The sequence below is a fragment of the Haliotis cracherodii genome, unplaced genomic scaffold, assembly GCF_022045235.1.
Source record: "Haliotis cracherodii isolate W230 unplaced genomic scaffold, xgHalCrac1.p SCAF_10, whole genome shotgun sequence".
Lineage (NCBI taxonomy): Eukaryota > Metazoa > Mollusca > Gastropoda > Lepetellida > Haliotidae > Haliotis > Haliotis cracherodii.
In genome coordinates, this window is record NW_027266265.1 from 52,172,910 (window position 1) to 52,191,554 (window position 18,645).

Sequence of the window (18,645 nt, forward strand, 5' to 3'; positions counted from 1 at the left end):
GTCACACATGGGTATGGGCTCGATGGCTGGTTAGCTTTAATTCTGGCTTGAACAATGTAGTGAATTGCCCGTCCTTGAACCTAACCAGGCATTAATGGTTTATTATTTTCTGGATAATGCAATAAATAACCGATATTTTTAATTTCTTAACGCTGACTCAGTTTCCTAATGTGCGAGACTCATGGGTCAGAGTACTTGCGTTCCAGGGTAACTGGGGGTTGTTTGGTGGGTACCAGGAAGTACAATTACTGACGCTCACTGTCTGTAAAGTTTCATGTCCTTTGGAGTCTTTCGTAACTGTATTCAGAGTGTTGTACATGTAAATGCTTAGACAGATTAGTAGTAGGCGTAGTCGTAGTCGTAGCAGTAGCAGTAGTAGTAGTACGTAGTCGTAGATAGACAATGAAGTACTTCTCACAAAACCTATGGCGTACACTACTAGTACTACTAATAAGAATATTACTACTACTACTTCTACTACTACTACTACTACTACTACTACTACTATCATCAGATCTGCTTACATTTAACTAACAAATATACACTAAATAACATTGATTAAATATAATTTTCGTGGAAAGATGTCTCATGTTGTATTTAGGGACAGGGCACATTGAACGAAATAAAGGGATACTCCTTCTGTATCTGGTCTCAGCCATCTTCTCAAGCCTGCATGGTGCGTGATGGCGAAGTTGTAGATACACTTCACATTCCCATCTAGTTGTTTCTTCTCGACTCGAGATATATCAGCCTGGGCCTCGTTCCTCAAAGCAATCTTAGCGCTAAGGTGATCATAAGTCCCATGCTTTAACATAGGTTTACGATCACCTTAGCACTAAGATCGCTTTGGGGAACGAGGCTCTGGCCTACAGGTTCACACAGACGGGCAACCATTGTGACTAGTCATAGTTTAGCCAATCGCAGGTACTTCATTTCCTGCAGGCGATTATTTTCGAAAACTTTCAAATCAGGTGACGGTTTCAGCCAATAAATTTAGGCCCTGACTCGAGTATTTACGGTAAGGTGCGCTAGGCGATATGGACAGGGCGATGATAATTTATCATTCACCGTTAGTAATAAGAACAGGGTGACGTGCTTCCTTTTCATAATACTTTCATGATAGGCGTGTTCTCAAATAACAGTTTAAATTGATTACATGATAAAGGTTTTAATGAAAAAAAGATATTGTAATATCTGCCAATTTTAATCCCCAAAGATGTATTAGTTTTGTTGATGTCAGAGTATGTAGGCACATCATTCCTGCATCTCCAAACTCACTGATGCTCTGTGATATCTCCAGCTATAACCCCACAGCAAGTCATACCGAGAACGAACGAAGCGTTTTCCCATTTTGTAATGTTCCGCATGAATTTAAATAAATATAGAATCTAACTGCTACTTCTTGGTATCCAGGTTATTTATTACCCGTGACGGTGAGGATGAAGTACACATATTGCAGCCTGTCATAATGTACTTTTTTATAGTTTGGTAATATTGCGTGTGGACTGCGCCAATCGTTGATGAACGCTAGGTTAACATAAAGGTTAATGTGTTCGCTCGTCACGCCTAACAACCTGGGCAGCATGTCATCGATCCCAATTGCGTGGATCGATGCTCATGATGTCAATCACTGGATTGTCTGGTCCAGACTCGATTATTTACAGACCGCCGTCATATAGCTGGAATACTGCTGAGTGTGGCGTTAAACAACAAACCAACCAGCCAACCAACCAACCCGTTTCACGACGCAATCCTAACTCCCATAGTTAGGACAGTCGTAACGGTGGATCGCTTTGTAAAACGGGGTCCAGTTCGATTCCCTCGTTGGATTCCCAAGCTGTATTAGGTCTCACAAAATGCTGACAGTGCAACAATGTAGGATCAAATAAGGGGAGATAATTCAAATGAAGGGAAATCCATCAGCGTTAATGTTTCCACTCTGCCGTCAAATCACGACTTCTAAAGGTTTGCTTTTCTTTAAATTGTCAGATCGAATATTGATAAACTATTCTTCTTTAATAATAATGATAAGACTTATATATGTCTCCCTTCGTAAGTACGTAGTGGTGAATGTGTTTTGTCCATAATGATTGTTCGAATCCCGGTTCGCCCCGATTATGTTTCAAAGTTCGTCAGCCCCCTAACCTGCTTGTGGGTTTCACCGAAGTGGTAAACGTCTGAGACCTGCATCACTTCGGGCTTTCCTCCCACATTAAGCTGACACGCCGTGATATAACTGGAATACTGTTCGAAGTGGCGTCAGACCCAACTCACGCACTCCAATGTTCGTGATTGAATGAGTGAATGTTGTTTTACGGCAGTATTCAATCATATCACGGTGGTTTGATGGTAATCGAATCTGATTCAAACAAACCAGTGATTGATAGCGTGAGTAACTGCCACACCCTCGGGCTGCCATGACACATGAGCATGCAGGTCCAACGCTTGTCAAGTAATACCGCTTATTCTTCCTGTTTAAGGAAACACAAAGGTCTGTCAAATGAAAACAAAATTACAATTACATTTTATCACTATACCGGACAATAAGCCCACAGTCCAATCATATCCATTACATCACAGATTCCTCAACACTCAATACTGTCGACTCTCGCTGTGTCGAACTCGGCTATCTCGATATGTGATATATCTCCAAATCACAACGGTCCACCTTATACATGCATACTACCCCTCGATCTCAACCCCGGTTATCTCCCCTTTGGTCCATTCTCCGCCGACATAACGGGTTTTACAGCAAAAACAACTCATCGGCGGTGAAACCACATTGTGTCATGTGTCAGGGTCTTCAGGCGAGAAAATACGCCCAATTTGGAATTCAATACAGCATGAAGGACAATGAAGAATTTGACAAATACAGACGTTTGGCGGATAGGACCATTTCGGCCTGGGAATTGCCCAACAACCCTCCACTCTCCTGGCAGACGCTCTATCCACTACACCACTGAAGTGGTCAGAAGATCCAAGAATAGCAATGTAAACACTGTATAATTAGTCCATCATAGAATATGTATTACACCTCACAACCAACAACCCCGCCTGGCATAATACTCTTGTCTCCGACTACCTGCAACCAGGGTACCGTTGTCAAAGCTACCTCAGCGCTACGACTGTCTATGTTAAGGTATGGCAGTTACGATCACTTAGCGCTAAGATCGCTTTGTACAACGGCACCCAGGAAAGCAGTGTGTACTCCCTTATTCTTAATTGATGACATCACATCCTTCAACAGTGAATATCCACAAATGCTTTGAATAGTTCGTTTGAAAAATATATTTGGATGTAACTAATTATTGCGGCCTCAGCGACAACAACCGGTTGTGTGACGACCCGTGAAGATCCGGGTTAGAATAGGTCTTCAGCAATCCAAGCTTCCCGAAAAAGGCGACTAACAGGATCGGGTGGTCAGGCTCGCTCTCTGACTTGGTTGATGCACGTCATCGTATCCCAATTGCGTGGACCGATGCTCAATCGCGGGATTGTCTGGTCCAGACTCGATTGTTTACAGACCGCCGTCATATAGCTGAAATAGAGTGTGGCGTTAAACAACAAACAAACAAACAAATCACCGTGTGACGCGTACAGAGACAGGTACTTGGATGAGTTCCTTTCGAGATCGTTCAATTCATAGAGATGGCATCGGGTCTTGTTCAGAATGTCAAACGGTTTGATCGTGTTTTCAGAACAATGTTAAATCATTGGAAACATGTTTCACAGAAGAAGATGTGTCCTACCAAAGAATGCCTAGTGTGTCATCCAGTTTGATCGTGTGTTAAAATCAATGTCCTGTCATTTGAAACAATGTTCAGATCCAAATCAGATAAAATAATCCATAAGATGCGGACATATGTTGGCGTGTATGGTTTGTGTACGCCATGGTCTACGGAGAGACTGGATCAACTTGCAGTGAGTTGTGTCTGGCTGTGATCTCGACCGTTAGGGACCTCGAACGGCTTGTCTTCCTTTGGGCAGGGAACAGGATCGGTTGGTCGCTGCTCGAAAAAATCGATGACTATAGTTTCGGACGCCATCTGAAATTCATTACAATTACCTATATTGCAAATTTCAACATCTCATTGTTACGATGTCAAATGAGTTTTAACTCTTCTTAAAGCGACAGTAAAGTTTGTTTTGTTTTTTTTGTTGCTCAGCGCCGCACTCAGCAATATTCCAGCTATGTGACGGCAGTCACAATTGAGTCTGGACCAGACAATCCAGTGATTAATATCATGAACATCAATCCACGCAATTGAGATACGATGACATGAATGACCCAAGTGAGCAAACCTGACCACCTATTCTTACCCGGATCCTAACCCGGATCTTCACGAGTTACAACTTTCGTGAAAACCACGAATACTGGTAAGGAGCTGACAAACCATGAATCACAATCAAAGCGAATTTAGGATTCGAACCTACGATTACTGGATCCAGTCACGCCTAAGGGATAGCGAATTGCGCCAAACTTAAACGATTGGGTCCCGGTGCCGTATTGTATTGAGAGCCACGGTACAACATGAGACGAACATTTCTCATCTGTCACCTGGGGCTGTGGGGTAGCCTTGTTAAAGCGTTCTCTCGTCACTCCGAAGACCCGACCATACTCACTCACGCACTACAATGTGTGAAGCCCACTTCTGGTGTCCCCCGCCGTGATATTGCTGGAATATTGCTAAAAGCGGCGTAAAACAATACTCTGTCACCTGGTTGATTCAGAATTTCATCGTATTCCGATGGTGTAAATCGCAGCCCAGATCGTCGACTAGAAGACCTGTAATGTTTTGTGTAGGTATGGGATCGCAATGACGCGTGCCTGATACGATAACCGTATCGTAAGGTCCCATATCGAAGAAATACCTGTATATACCAGTTCACTGAGCAGAGATCACTTGCCTTTAAGCGCCAACTTATGTCAGAACAACGGTTTCCAGCTTCAGGCCCGATTACGCTTTGCAACCATCATTACACAGCTCATCCTCGATTGGCTAGGGAATTTTATCCCCATTCTTTTGGCATAAATACCCTGGACCCATTTGACACTATAGCTCCTATGGTTAAGTTAGCGCAACATGTCTCTCGCTGAAGAGAGTAATCTGATTGGACGGCTATTTTTAGCATCCTGTCGTATGACGCTGGCTCAGTATGACTTATGTGACTAATTCATCCATCGTGTTCATCCTAATGGAATAGATATATAACACACTGAAACAATGGATGAGGGAAACAGTTGTGATGCTGTACAACAAACACCCACTCACCTCTGGACTGGCTTTGAGCAATTCTTTCACAAAGTTATGAAGCTCCAACTCCCGGTACTCCGCCAGTCCCCGTGTGTAGCGCCTGTACCAGCGCTTACCTGGTAAATAAATGATGAGAACACACTGGTTTGACTGAAGTAATGAATAGTCAATCAGTTTTAAACATGCACCGTGTGGCTTTTGGTTCAGTGTGGGAGTGATCACACGCTCTGGCGACCCTGGGACTTTAAACTACATATAGCATCACCATGTTGTATTTCCAATACGTTATGGCAAAACCTCTGAGGTCAAGGACGTTCCACTACATTCAGTCTTAGGCTCTGGTCCAGATATTCGTTATGCTCGGTCAAGGATATGTCAAGATCCGTAAAATCGTATTAACGGACGTTTTTGAGTTGTTGTTTTTGTTTATCGCCGCACTCAGCAATATTCCAACTTTATGACGGCAGTCTGTAAATAATCGAGGCTGGACCAGACAATCCAGTGATTGACTTCATGAGCATCTATCTACGCAATCGATGACATACATCAACCAAGTCAGCGAGCCTGACCACCCGATCCCGTTAGTCACCTCATACGACAAGCATGGGTTTCTTAAGATCAATTCAAACCCGGATCTTCACGGGTCTATTGACGCGGACGTGTGTACCAAGATGAAATAGCGTTTACGTATTTGTGATAAAAGATTGTCATTCTTGATTATCCAATGGATTACACCCCCATTAGACCCGTAAAAGATCCGGGGAAGAATAGGTCTTCAGCAACCCATGCTTGCCCAACCCATGCTTGCCGTAAAAGGCCACTATGCTCGTAAGGGGCTCGCTGACTTGGTTGAAGCACGTCATCGTATCCCAATCACTGGATTGTCTGGTCCAGACTCGATTATTTACAGACTGCCGTCATATAGCTGGAATATTGCTGAGTGCGGCGTTAAACAATAAAATAAGCAAACAAACCAACTTCTCCAATATATTAATACATATATCCTGTACCCCTTCGATACCATAACTTTGTTTTAAGCCCTATTTCAACGGCCCGACGCTAGTCTAGTACAACACCCAATTACGTTACTCTCATGGGAGGGAAAGTGTGTGCGAGGTTCGATATTAGAGCGATGAAGGTGGCGACCTCCATTTCGAAAGAAGCTGTGGCGGCGAATAGTCCAGGGTGTTTATCACGAGAGAATGTATCTTACCTTAAATAGAATGTCGGATTCTGATTGGCTATTATTATTTTCAGTGTACCCCGCTAACACGTAAGGTAAATTTCTTATGCTCCCCGATCGAATTGCCGAACTATTTGGCCTATTTAAAACATACCAACAGCTATTTTGTTATCATACCTACATGTCAGAATGATTGGTCAACGTGATCTTGATAAAATACTGTGTATCTCGCGCTGGAGGGGAATAAATTTCTCAGCGGGGGAATAAATCCCGTATACGACGCTTACAAGCAAAAAGGCGCACACTCTTTCCAAGTCAATGGAGTCACGTGACATAACGCATAACCTAAGCTCAATCGAAGGCCTGTTTTCTTTCAATTTTGAATTTGTTTGAATTATTTTACAATGTCAAATTAAAACATGTCGATAAGATAAATTCGTTGAAGCAGGATCAGTCGGGGTACATGGAGTTTTAAGCGTCCTTCGTTAGGTTTTATACCTATTCTAACGCGGGACGCATAAACTGATTGCTTGAGGACCGAGGTAAGGGAGTTAACTGACTATAAAAGTCCAGTTTCCCTTGCCTCGGGAAGATGGGACCGAGGAGTCTTTTTAGGTTAAATATAAATTCCCTGGTTCAGCGCATGTATTATCTAAAACCCAATACAAAAATTACAAGTGATTCTATGGCTGCTAACCAAGAATTATTCCATGAAAACAAGGACCTATATAGGTCCGTGATGAAACTATGAAAGTATTAAGCCACGCCTTGAACCTTAGTCCTGCACCATGACCGTGGAATATATTTATTTTATGAAAAAATAATAATAATCTAGAAATGCATACAAAAGCAAGTCTAGCCAGCTCAAGCTAGCTCTATTCCACATCAGCATAGGGATTTTTTTTATTTTTAGAGTCAAGAAGGATATTGTGTAATATAAGATTTCAGAGACTAAATGTTAGTCTACTTGAACCTATACAACCATTTTTATAGGCCCGTGGCCACGCCCTCTGGCGGACATCCTGGTCACTTGTGTTACATTATTAGTTTCGCTGAACGATGTCACGGACAAATAGACAGGCTGTGAATCTATTATTGTTGACTTATTTATTTATAAAAAATGACAGAGCTCCAGATAAGCTTTTGGTGATGTGGGTATTTTACCCATGCATTTTAAAATCATTGGATATCAGTAATTCTATCTGGGTATTCAAATTTCTGTTACCCACTAGTTTTGACACATGTGGGTATTTAAGTTAAATATTTAAAAACACTATTCATCTTGTCCCTGCAAACTGGTGTCGTGTGGGTTCGAGAGCTTTGTAGGACTCAAAAATACCACGATACTTCCACAAGAAAGTGTAATGGCAAATGATCATGATGCAACTGTCATCGTGGAGTTTGGCAAGGTTGACGGAATGCGCGTTTATAGTTGCCGATTTGCTAATCAAATACGCAGGGTTACTTCACAATATTTTGATGATACACACGAGATTTATTTTTGTAGCGTATCTGTAATGTTCGTTGCGTATTTGATACGCTTGGATTTTATTTTACTGCATATTTCTGCATTTCTGATGCGTATTTTACGCAGATACGCAGCTTATCTGGAGCTCTGGGTGACTTCAATAGGTTGCGGGAATCCGGTGATCGTGGGTTCGAATCTCAGATTCGTCCCTATTACGATGCTTGGTCGTGATTAACGATTACAGCTTTCGTCATTTGGGGGTTTCCTTCCATTAAGCTGACAATCCCAGATATAACTGAAATGCTGTTCAAAGCGGCGTTAATCACTCACTTCAGCCGTAACTGTTCACTGTTTACACATGGCGATGGGAGGTAACTCAATACGGTATGTCCCCGCCCGGCTCGTGTTCCTGAAAATGTCAAAAATATTCTATGCGGTAGCTCCGCTCTAAAGGCCATGGAAATACCTCACCTACCTCCCGGGGAGGGAAACTGGGGCAGCTGTGAGGGGAAGCGTAGTATTAGTCGATATACCATCCCCTTATACATATACTACTCTTGAACTCCATTATCAATATGCCGGGCATTATATAAAACAGCCTTCGGAATACTATGTACATGAACAGAAATTATTTTCGTGTTTCTTTTTCCCATTTTTCGCACTTTGAATTTTGAGCATATATTTTAAGTTTAATTTACATTCAAACGTTTGTTCCACGGTCTTAACGTTTCAAATTGCCAAAATACACATCTCCTTAAAAAGAATTGTTTGATTTGAGTGGAACATAGGTGTTTATATAAGCAAAATAACGTATGAAGCCAAAATAAATTGGGTCAGTTATTATCCAGTTATTCCATTTATTTTACAGCTTCGTAAATAATGTGAATGCGTGATGTTATTATTTAACTAAACCAGAGACCATATAATCAATTATATGGTCTCTGACTAAACCCAACTCAGAAACATCGTTACTGTACGGGCAACGCTTACTGGGACAGTTTACCACCAAACTTTTTTCTAACTTTTAAATCAAATAGATGACGGAACAATATGGCCAGAATTCCATTAAGGCCTAGTTTTTCTCTTATCACAAAATGGAAGCCGGTTATTTAATCAGCTTGGCCCATAGTTAATGGTCGTTAAGGAGGGGTATTCTAACCGAGGGGGTCAAACTCCTGCAATTCTTGCCACATCTCGCGGGATCGAGTAAACAATAATTCCGAGATAAAGGATGAAACAGCATGGTTCACGGGCCAAATGGCAAATATCAAGATGGCGGCCGCGGTTACAGTTGTCTCCCTTGGGTGCTATAAGTTTTGTCGTTTCATCGCTGAGCAAAGACTGGCTAGACGCTAGTTATTTGTGATATGAACCACGCCTGATTTCAGGAAGAGGAGTTCGTGACTGGATTCAATAAACAATACAATCCTGAATGATTAAAGAATGCTGTTGCAGCAAAGTCAGTTGACGGGCACGGTGTTTGTCTTTGTCTTAATACGTCGTGTTTCACATCGTCTTGAGAAACTTGTCATATGAATAAATATGATAATTTCTCACCATTGACCGGACCGCATTAAATATATAAACTAAATAGTCCAAAAGTCCAATATGAACCTGAATGGAATGAAATCAGTTCTGCGTGAGCAAACATTAAATTTGAAACAAAATTCGAAACACAAAAAATCCGCCCATCTGAAACAAAACTGTTCACGAAGAGTGGCAGACATTATTTACACATTGCCTATTCTGATTTGCTTCTCCGACCCGTAAAGATCCGGGGTGGAATAGGTCTTCAGCAACCCATGCTTGCCGTAAAAGGCGACTATGTTAGTCGTAAGAGGCGACTAACGCGATCGGGTGGTTAGGTCCGCTGACATGGTTGATGCATGTCATGGTGTCGCAATTGTGTGGATCAACGTTCATGATGTCACACTGGATTGTCTGGTCCGGACTCGATTATTTACATATCGCTGTCATATAGTTGGAATATTGCTGAGTGCGGCGTTAAACAAATGAAAAAACACTCCGCTTTCTAAGCACTACTGTTAATTCGACATATTTTCGAGGACTTTCAAGAAATCCACTATGGATGTCAAGGATTTGAGTCATCGTGTATTTACTCACATGTTATCATTCGCTTTGGGCTTTGCTAGTTTCCTTTTGGGTATTGTTACCCCATTGGTCCGGTTTGTTGTTTTTTACGCTAATAAGTAAACATTATTTAAATAATTCTGCTTAAATGCTGTTTCTGGTGACGTCTACTTTATGTCTGTTCGTGTGCTGCCCCGAGTGTGTAACTTGTCACTTAGACTCACAACAGCGACATACACGTCTAATTAACAATAATCCAGACGTAGCGCCAGTTTATGCATTATTCACAGCGTAGACTCGAGTTCATGCATGAGTCATACCTGCATTTTCTCTGTAAATGAAGATAACATACAGATATACAATTTGAAGAGGATACATTGGGTATAGACTAACACTTAGTCAATGAAAGCAGTTCTTTAAATATATTTTTTCTTCTTCGAAAGAAGTTTAGTTTGAACTAGACTTGCCTAGGCTTTAAGTGTGTGTATATATATTCCACAGGACTACATTGGGTATTACGCAGAGCGTTGTTATTCTATTGCGTTTGTGTTTGTGCATATTTGTACGCAAGCAACTCAAAATTAATTTGGTAATGGGGATTTAGTTTGCGTATTGTACTCAAATACGTAACTAATCTGGAGCTCTTCCGGTGTCGTTTAACCAATTTGACTGCAATGTTGCCTCAAAGAACCGTAAAATCTCACTCATTACTCCAGGCATGGACAGCTGCACGTCGTTGTGGGCACCGTAGTACCCAACTCACTCACTAACGCATAAAGATCAATTAAAGGAAGTAACAATGACTATCACACTTAAATGACAAATGAAACAAACGCGACATTTTCATTAATGGTGTTTATCATAGTCGATAGTCTGTCTTACAGACCCTGATACAAATATATATCAAATACAGCCCATGCAAGTCTATAATGTTTGGCAAGTCTAGATTACTGCAGTATCAGGAATGAAGAGAGTCACTGGGCTCCCTTTTATTATATTTTTATTAAGATAACTGAACAACTGGTTTTTTTCTGTACGATATGTATATTTCAGAGACTAGATGTTAGTTTACATAGTCGAGTTTGCAAGTCGGAGCTGTTGCTGGGGTCAAGTCTTATATCACCCTGTCATCACGCTGCACACTGAGTCACTGACAGACCATGTAACCGCTGGGCTGATAGAAGAGGTCAAAGGTTTCAACCCTACATGCGGTCAAAGGTGATGAACAACGTCCGTGTAATGGTATGATGTTATGTCCTTCAGCAATTACGTGAGGGCAAAATGCCAACCATAGCTGAATATTTTACGTCGCTAAGCCCAGGGCCCCGTTCCACAAAGCGATCTTAGCGCTGCGATTGTCGTAAGTCAGTGTTAAAGAATGGGAGTTACGATCAACTTAGGGCTAAGATCACTTTGTGGAACAAGGCTGCATCCTTAACTATCCAGTGTGTCCATTCTATATAATGATAACTACGTCACAATCTCCATCTCTAAAATAACACAAATTAATGTTTGAAATATGATTACGGCGATTTTTAACGACTTGTTCTAACCGGTCTCTAAAACGAAGCCAAGGTATCGATGAGAGGGCATGTATCATAATAGAAAGGAGAAATAATACATCGGATAGTTCGGAAGACATGTCGAGTTCGAGACAAACGGAGTGCCGCCATTAGACTGCATTGTCGACATAAGACCACAGCGTCGATAAGGATTGTGCCAGGACCGCGAAGTTAATCGTCTTAAGCCATGTATGGAGTTGAAAGGGTCTCATTGTTGCGGATAAATTTCACAAAAACACATTAATTGACAAAACAGAGCATACTTGTAGATGTGTTTTGGTACATTTTCATAAAAGGCACGTACATGCAAATAATGAAAAAATAAACAAAGCCTCAGTCACAACTCTGAGTACAGGAAAACATTTCATTAGAGGGAAACGTGCCTTTCAGGTTTCATACACTGATGTGGTCTTATTGTCATCAGCCGAGTATATCCACAAATATGTAATTCTCCGTGTTTACAGACGTAGCTTACAAAGGTTATTCTCCTTTACACATACGAACGCATTACCGGAGTTGTGTAAAAGTCCACTGGAGGACATTAGACGGTCGTTATTCCATGTACAAAAGTTTGCACAAAGATCTCTGAATGTAGTAGCTAGCCATTCTAGAAATGTCATTCACACAATGTGACCTAGCTCTTTGAGTCGTTGTGTTCAGTGTGTCTGGGGTATGGCTTTCTGTACATTAGAGCTTGATGTTTCATTAAATGGAACTGGTCATGCAATAGATATATGTATATTGCATTAAAGACATTACATTAGATTCAATAGTGCGTGTGTCCAAAAATCTATACTTGCATTAGTTTGAAATAGATCTTTGCGTGATTTGATAAAACCTACGAAATATGATTTCCGGGGACCGCCGAAACATTAAGCGTTGACGATTCTGTGTGCGTGTGACAACCCTGAGTTCCGAGGATGAGTTTAATGAAAAAAATATACATAGTTGAATAGTACACATACTCATTTTGAGTATATGCTCATCTTTTGGCATAGATGCTGTTGATATTATTCACTGATAACTGACATGTATTGTAAAGTATATAGAATGTATGTTTTCTTTACTAGTTTACTGCTTTTTTTTGTTTGTTTGTTGTTCAACGTCGCACTCAGCAATATTCCAGCTATATGACGCCGGTCTGTAAATAATCGAGTCTGGACCAGACAATCCAGTGATTGACGTCATGACGTCACGTCCACGCAATTGGGATACGATGACGTGCTTCAAGCAAGTCAGCAAGCCTGGTCACCCGATCCCGTTAGCCGCCTCCTACGACACGCATAGTCGCCGTTTCCGGCAAGCATGGGTTGCTGAAGACCTCCTCTACCACGGACTTTCACGGGTCTTCTGCTTTGTAAAGTCACGAGATAAGAAAAAACATGTTATTCAACAAGAACATACAGATGTTCTATGTATTATGTACTTTCTAAAAGATAAGCGTTATCTTGCTCTGAAAACCATTGTGTCATTGAGGCAGACTTAAAGTTTTGGCATTAAGTGTTAAACATCTGAGGCCTTCAACCAATTAATAAGTACAGTAAATGAGGATTAATGTGAATACGAAGAGTGAGTGAGTGAGTGATACGATGAAGTGAGTGCATAATATTTTACGCCAGTCAGCAGTATCCAAGCTATATGAGGCCGGCCTGGAAATAATCGAGTCGGGACCAGACAAACCAATGGTTGATAGCATGGGCAATAATCAATACTGCCCCATACGCTTTAACAATGAGCCGTCACACGTTATGACCACCCGATCCACGTTAAGGTTAGTTCGTCAGGAATGCCCACAGGAACAGATTCGATGAAAAATTCTCTGGCTTAATTTTTTGTTGACATTTTCTTACGTGGATGAACGTAGGATAAATTGTGAGACTCCGGTACAGCGCGAGGGTATGGTTTGAAAGTAGTTCAAGTGATGCAGGAAAAACACAGCCTCCGTTTCATATACAGTCTAGTCTCGTTGAGCATCGCTTCAAGGATCGAGCTAAATCTAGGCACATATCCGGAGATCTACTTATCAGGATCGACTGGTGCCAGAACAAACACAATCAAGTACATAAGATACTGCCTTTGAAACCTTGGTTCAAGCTAGTCGTTAACGAGTTAGGGGGTAATTATTAGCAATCGGTCTCAATGAGCGCTCACATCATTGGCATTTGTTAAGTGGCGTGTGATAAGTGATTAGACCTCTGCAGCCGAACGGTCAAAATGACGTAAGGGATATTACTGTCACGTTACAGTTGAAACTGCCGGGCAAAAGAAAGTATACACTCATGTTTCCTGGTTGCTAAAAATTAGCAATCAAGAAATGCTTATTCGATATTGATGTATTTCACACGGGTGTCATAGTTGTATTTAGGACCCTAAGTGTTTTGGCGACTGTTTTCAGCCAAGTAACGTTTTCATAACGTTTGTAATTTTGGGGCCAAATCCAATTTTCTAGCGTAACTTTCCTTTGCCAGTTTACTTCTTCACCTGTCGTTGCAAATAAGGAGCCCCGTGAAGACCCGGGGTAGAATAGGATTTCAGCAACCCATGCTTGCCGTAAAAGGCGTCTATGCTTGTCGTAAGGGGTGACTAACGGGATCGGGTGGTCAGCTTGGTTGATGCATGCCATCGTATCCCAATTGCGTTAATCGATGCTCATGATGTCAATCACTGGATTGTCTGGTCCATACTCGATTATTTACAGACCGCCGTCATATAGCTGGAATATTGCTGAGTGCGGCTTTAAACAACAAACAAACAAACAAACAAATCAGGAAGTGTGTCAAGGCACAAGTAAAAGTCAATACTCATCCGGAAGTTACTCTAATTTGGAATCAATAGCTTCAATAACAGCAGACCAAACTGTAAGTCATACGATACATTGAAGGGAAAGTGTCGTGACAGTCTATCATTCGGACAGTCAAATAAAAGAACCCGAAAACCCCAAAGCAAATCTATAATACAGACGTGTTGATTTCTTCAGTTTCAGGAACTAAAATATTCTCCTGGCTCTTTTTATTTTATATCAAGAGAGCCTGTGTAAAGTCTTCCTCATATATCTAAGGGCAGTTTAACACAATCTAAAAAAAATCAAAATCTAAAAAATCATCTAACGCAGGAAATCAATGACTGTTGGATTGATATACACTATACAACATTCTGTTAGCAAATAAAGAAAGTTTTGAATGTTTCGCAGTCCTACACGTTATTCTCTCATTCGGAACAAACTTCCTTTGTCTGCTAACGGAATTTTCAGGGTCACTTAACTTTCATAATCCAGCCTGATTTAAACTGACACGCCGTGATATAACTGAAATAATACCCACTGCGGCAATAAGCTCAAATTATCATATGCTATAATTGTTATTATGAAATCTGTTCCCTTATTTTCATTTTGAGTATATATATGAAATCTAAAAATGAGCTCCGCTATGACAAATTGCCTACGTAAGCACAATTTATGAACATTTATAACACAGGTTTACTTTCATAAGAATACGCATACCTGAACAGACACTTGAGCCCTGCCTTCAACCAATTGTTGCACGAAATCATACAATACCCCAACAAGAGATAACAATGTCAACACAAAAACGAGGCCACGAGCTCACTTTATTTTACTGCTAATTCCCCAGGTCATGTATATACCTCGGGTCATATCTATGTTCATTCAAATACCTATACATACATGCTCATTCAATATGAACTGAATGGCTTCGCCCGTCTGTTTAATGGTCGCAAGGGAGAAACAGGCCCGTTTGCTTTCACCGATATAGTTGAGTGTATTTAGCAATGGCGACACGGTTTGGTGGTTATAGTTCTCCAACAATGCATATCGCGCACACATACCCATGTATACTTATACTTGAGGAGAAAGGTTGCTCTCCGGGTGTCGATTGACCCACATAGAAATCATAATCAATATTGCCATCGGGTAAATGCAACATTTCGTGATCCCATCACTGAAGGACTGAGTAGACGTTAACGCAACGTATAGCTATATACCAGCCCCATCTCGAGGTACACCAAGACTTCACGCAATGTACCTGATTGGGAATCGAACCTGGGTCTCCCGCGTGACGGCGAACGCTTTACCGCTAGTCTACCCCACTGGCCTGGGTAGACAGTGAAAAGGGTTCCTATAACATCAGTTTTACCATAGTATACAGCTCATTAACGTAATGTTCATTGAAAATGTCCATCGGCTCATTTACGATGAATGCTATCAATTGTCTTATAATAAATTATTAACCCTTATTTTATTATTAGTTATGATAATTGATGCTAATACTATTTCTAAATTGTGAAACAAAAGAAAAATATATATATTCGCACACCCATAAACCCTTCCTTGAAGCATCGCGAACATATTTGTATACATGCAGATTATATCATTAATATTTTCCTGCGTGTGTACCACAGCGAACAACCCGCAATAGAAAAAGTGTGGCAAATTCAAACATGTACGGTAACTAATAACGCTATATTTTGACAAGCGGCAAGATTTATTTCGCGGATATTAAAGTTAACGCTAAACACTCCCAGAATGTCCCACGTGACCGAAACTTTCTGCACCGAGGCAGGGTGGTTCAGTTGCGAGTTGCCACGTCGCTGTGTTTCAACACAGTGTTTACTGTTTGGCCTCGCCAGAACAACCGGCACTGGATGGAAACTGAACCCGTCTATACGTACGCCGCATCTCTGGGTTCATTAGAAACCTAGATACACATTTATACACACGTATTTGATTACATGGCGACCGGGTGAAGAGGACATATTGTGCACGGGCCACAAGTCGCGTTAAATACGTGTTACACCCAAAACTGAATGTTTAAATTAAGGATCATTCAAATACAATAGAATTAGACACGGGTTAAAATATAAACACGACCTCCATTTGTGCGTCAACAAAATTATTATAAACATCGAGACATGAATATAATGTAAGGCAATTATGACAGGATTAACTTTATGTCATGTTTATTCGTTTGTTACTGAAACTTCCTGACGCAATTATCAACCATTGTACTGTTACCTTCTAGTCGCGGGAGTGGGATCACATCGTTGTCAGGTGCGTCCTTAGACCGAAACTGAGACACTAGATGTTTATAGAACCTGAGGAAGTCTTTGTAAGTTCTTCTAATATAAGACGTCCTTCCATCCGACCAAAACACCTCAACGACGAACACATATTCCATACTCAGTCGTCCCATTTTCTTCTCGGCAAATCCAGTGACTGTAGCGAAGGCTACAAATAAATTAGCGCATGTGAGCGAGTCCCACACACTCGACGCCATTCTCAACACTTCTAAGCCGGTTGAGACATTTATAAACTTTCACTTCTTTGTCGACTTCATTGCAGCGAGGGGGATAATAACACCGTTTTACCCTCTCCGTCCGCCATGTTGTTCGAGCAGACGACAGCGCTAGCTCTCTTCACATCTCAATACAGTACGAGATCTGTTATCTGGCTCGGCTATCACGGTAGTCCACAGTGGGCCGTAAACAACGCCAGCCACGGATCCTTTCAAATTATGGCCGGTTATTAAGATACTGTCATTGAAATCATCAGCTTCGCAGCTGGGTAATTTTCTTTAGTGTGAGCGCTGGAAACCGATCATCCATTAAAACACAAGACGGAACTAAAACACAATCATTCCGAGATTGTTGAAAAGTCATATCAAGTCGCGAGTTATCGTCTGCTCCGGTTATCGTCTGCTCACCACCGACTGCACCCAGCCCATCGCTACTGTTTGCGCGGATAATATAAACAGCATCTGCAACAACACACACAATGAACCAGCAGATACAGCCCAGGTGGAGATCTCTGAATGATCGCTCTCGTCTGCATGGCCGACAGGCTCGGATAGAACTTCTCACACTTTCATAAAGAGATCATATTTCTAGGCTGCAGCAGATTGGCTAGTGCTCTCAGTACATCAGTTTACGTCGTTTATCGTGTAACTATGGTAAAACAGTCTCCTCATCGTCTCAATTTACGCTTCCGATTTCAATTATTTCACAACTATTATCATCAAAAAGGCCCATCACTATCATCAGGCCTCTCGCTGGCTATAAATCTGGGCCGAATTAACGTTTATTTATTGGTCTGAAAAGGTAGCAGCAGTGGTTTATTTCCCTGAAGAGGTAGGTACCTGATTTGGCCATTAACACCTGCTTGGTGCAATCACAAAACTATTCTGACATGATATGTAGTTGATGTCGAACCCTGGTTTGAATCACGAACAAATTCTTTGATCTGAAATACTCGCGGTACTCATTATTGGAAGCAGTTGTGAGTGAGTAGGGTTTTACGACATTTTTAGCAATAGTTCAGGCACATAGGGCCGGGGACCTCATGACTGTACTTTACACGTTGTACGCATTTTTGGAATCGAACCAGGGCCCACTTGCACAAAGCGACCTTAGCGCTAAGATGATCTTAACTTCCATACTTTAGCATAGACTTAGACCGCTTTGTGCAAGTGGGCCATTGACCTTCAGCCTGAATGAACATGTGTTAAGAGTCATTGCAGTTTAACGCTGCACTCAGCAATATTCTAGCTATATATGATAGCTCTGTAAATAATCGAGTCTGTACCAGGCAATCCACATCATGAGCATCGATCCACGCAATTGGGATACAATGACATGCATCAACCAAGTCAGTGAGCCTGACCACCCGATCCCGTTAATAATCGCTTCCAACTACAAGCATAGTCGCCTTTTACAGCAAGCTGGAGTTGCTGAAGATCTATTCTACCCCAGATCTTCACGGGGCAAATAACTTCCATGGACAAATACTGTACTTCACACAGCATCGGCGTGACGAGGCAATGCTTTACTTATTAGACTACCCACCCACCCACTTATACAACATTTACTCACTTAAGTAACTATACATACGTGTGTATATGCGAATGTACTATGCGTTCACATGAAAATCAACTTAGGTATGTAAATAAAGTATGTAAATGGTCTATGTAAATGGCGCATATATTCGTCAGTTTTTTACCACTTTTAACATAACACAGGATGTTTACCAATCAAAGTTGAATGAGAAGAGAGTTACTTTACCGAAATTTTCGCGTG

At 41.3% G+C, this 18,645-nt stretch overlaps 2 protein-coding genes across 2 annotated transcripts in view; one reads left to right on the forward strand and one right to left on the reverse strand.

Annotated features, from left to right (window-relative positions):
* The window catches only part of LOC139452337 (uncharacterized), a 17,773-nt gene extending 17,206 nt beyond the window's left edge, over window positions 1–567 (forward strand). Inside the window, exon 6 of the mRNA XM_071233779.1 lies at window positions 1–567. This exon is cut by the window's left edge and continues 1,181 nt beyond it. The gene's annotated coding sequence lies outside the window, so the exon portion shown is untranslated.
* Window positions 568–3,572: 3,005 nt separating this feature from the next.
* LOC139452344 (SH3 and PX domain-containing protein 2B-like) lies at window positions 3,573–17,383 on the reverse strand. The gene is made up of 3 exons (XM_071233793.1): window positions 16,589–17,383; window positions 5,274–5,371; window positions 3,573–4,046 (listed from the first exon to the last, which is right to left on the reverse strand). Exons 1-3 carry the CDS (start codon window positions 16,848–16,850, stop codon window positions 3,912–3,914), a joined length of 495 nt encoding a protein of 164 aa, XP_071089894.1. The 5' UTR covers window positions 16,851–17,383; the 3' UTR covers window positions 3,573–3,911.
* Window positions 17,384–18,645: the final 1,262 nt, after the last annotated feature.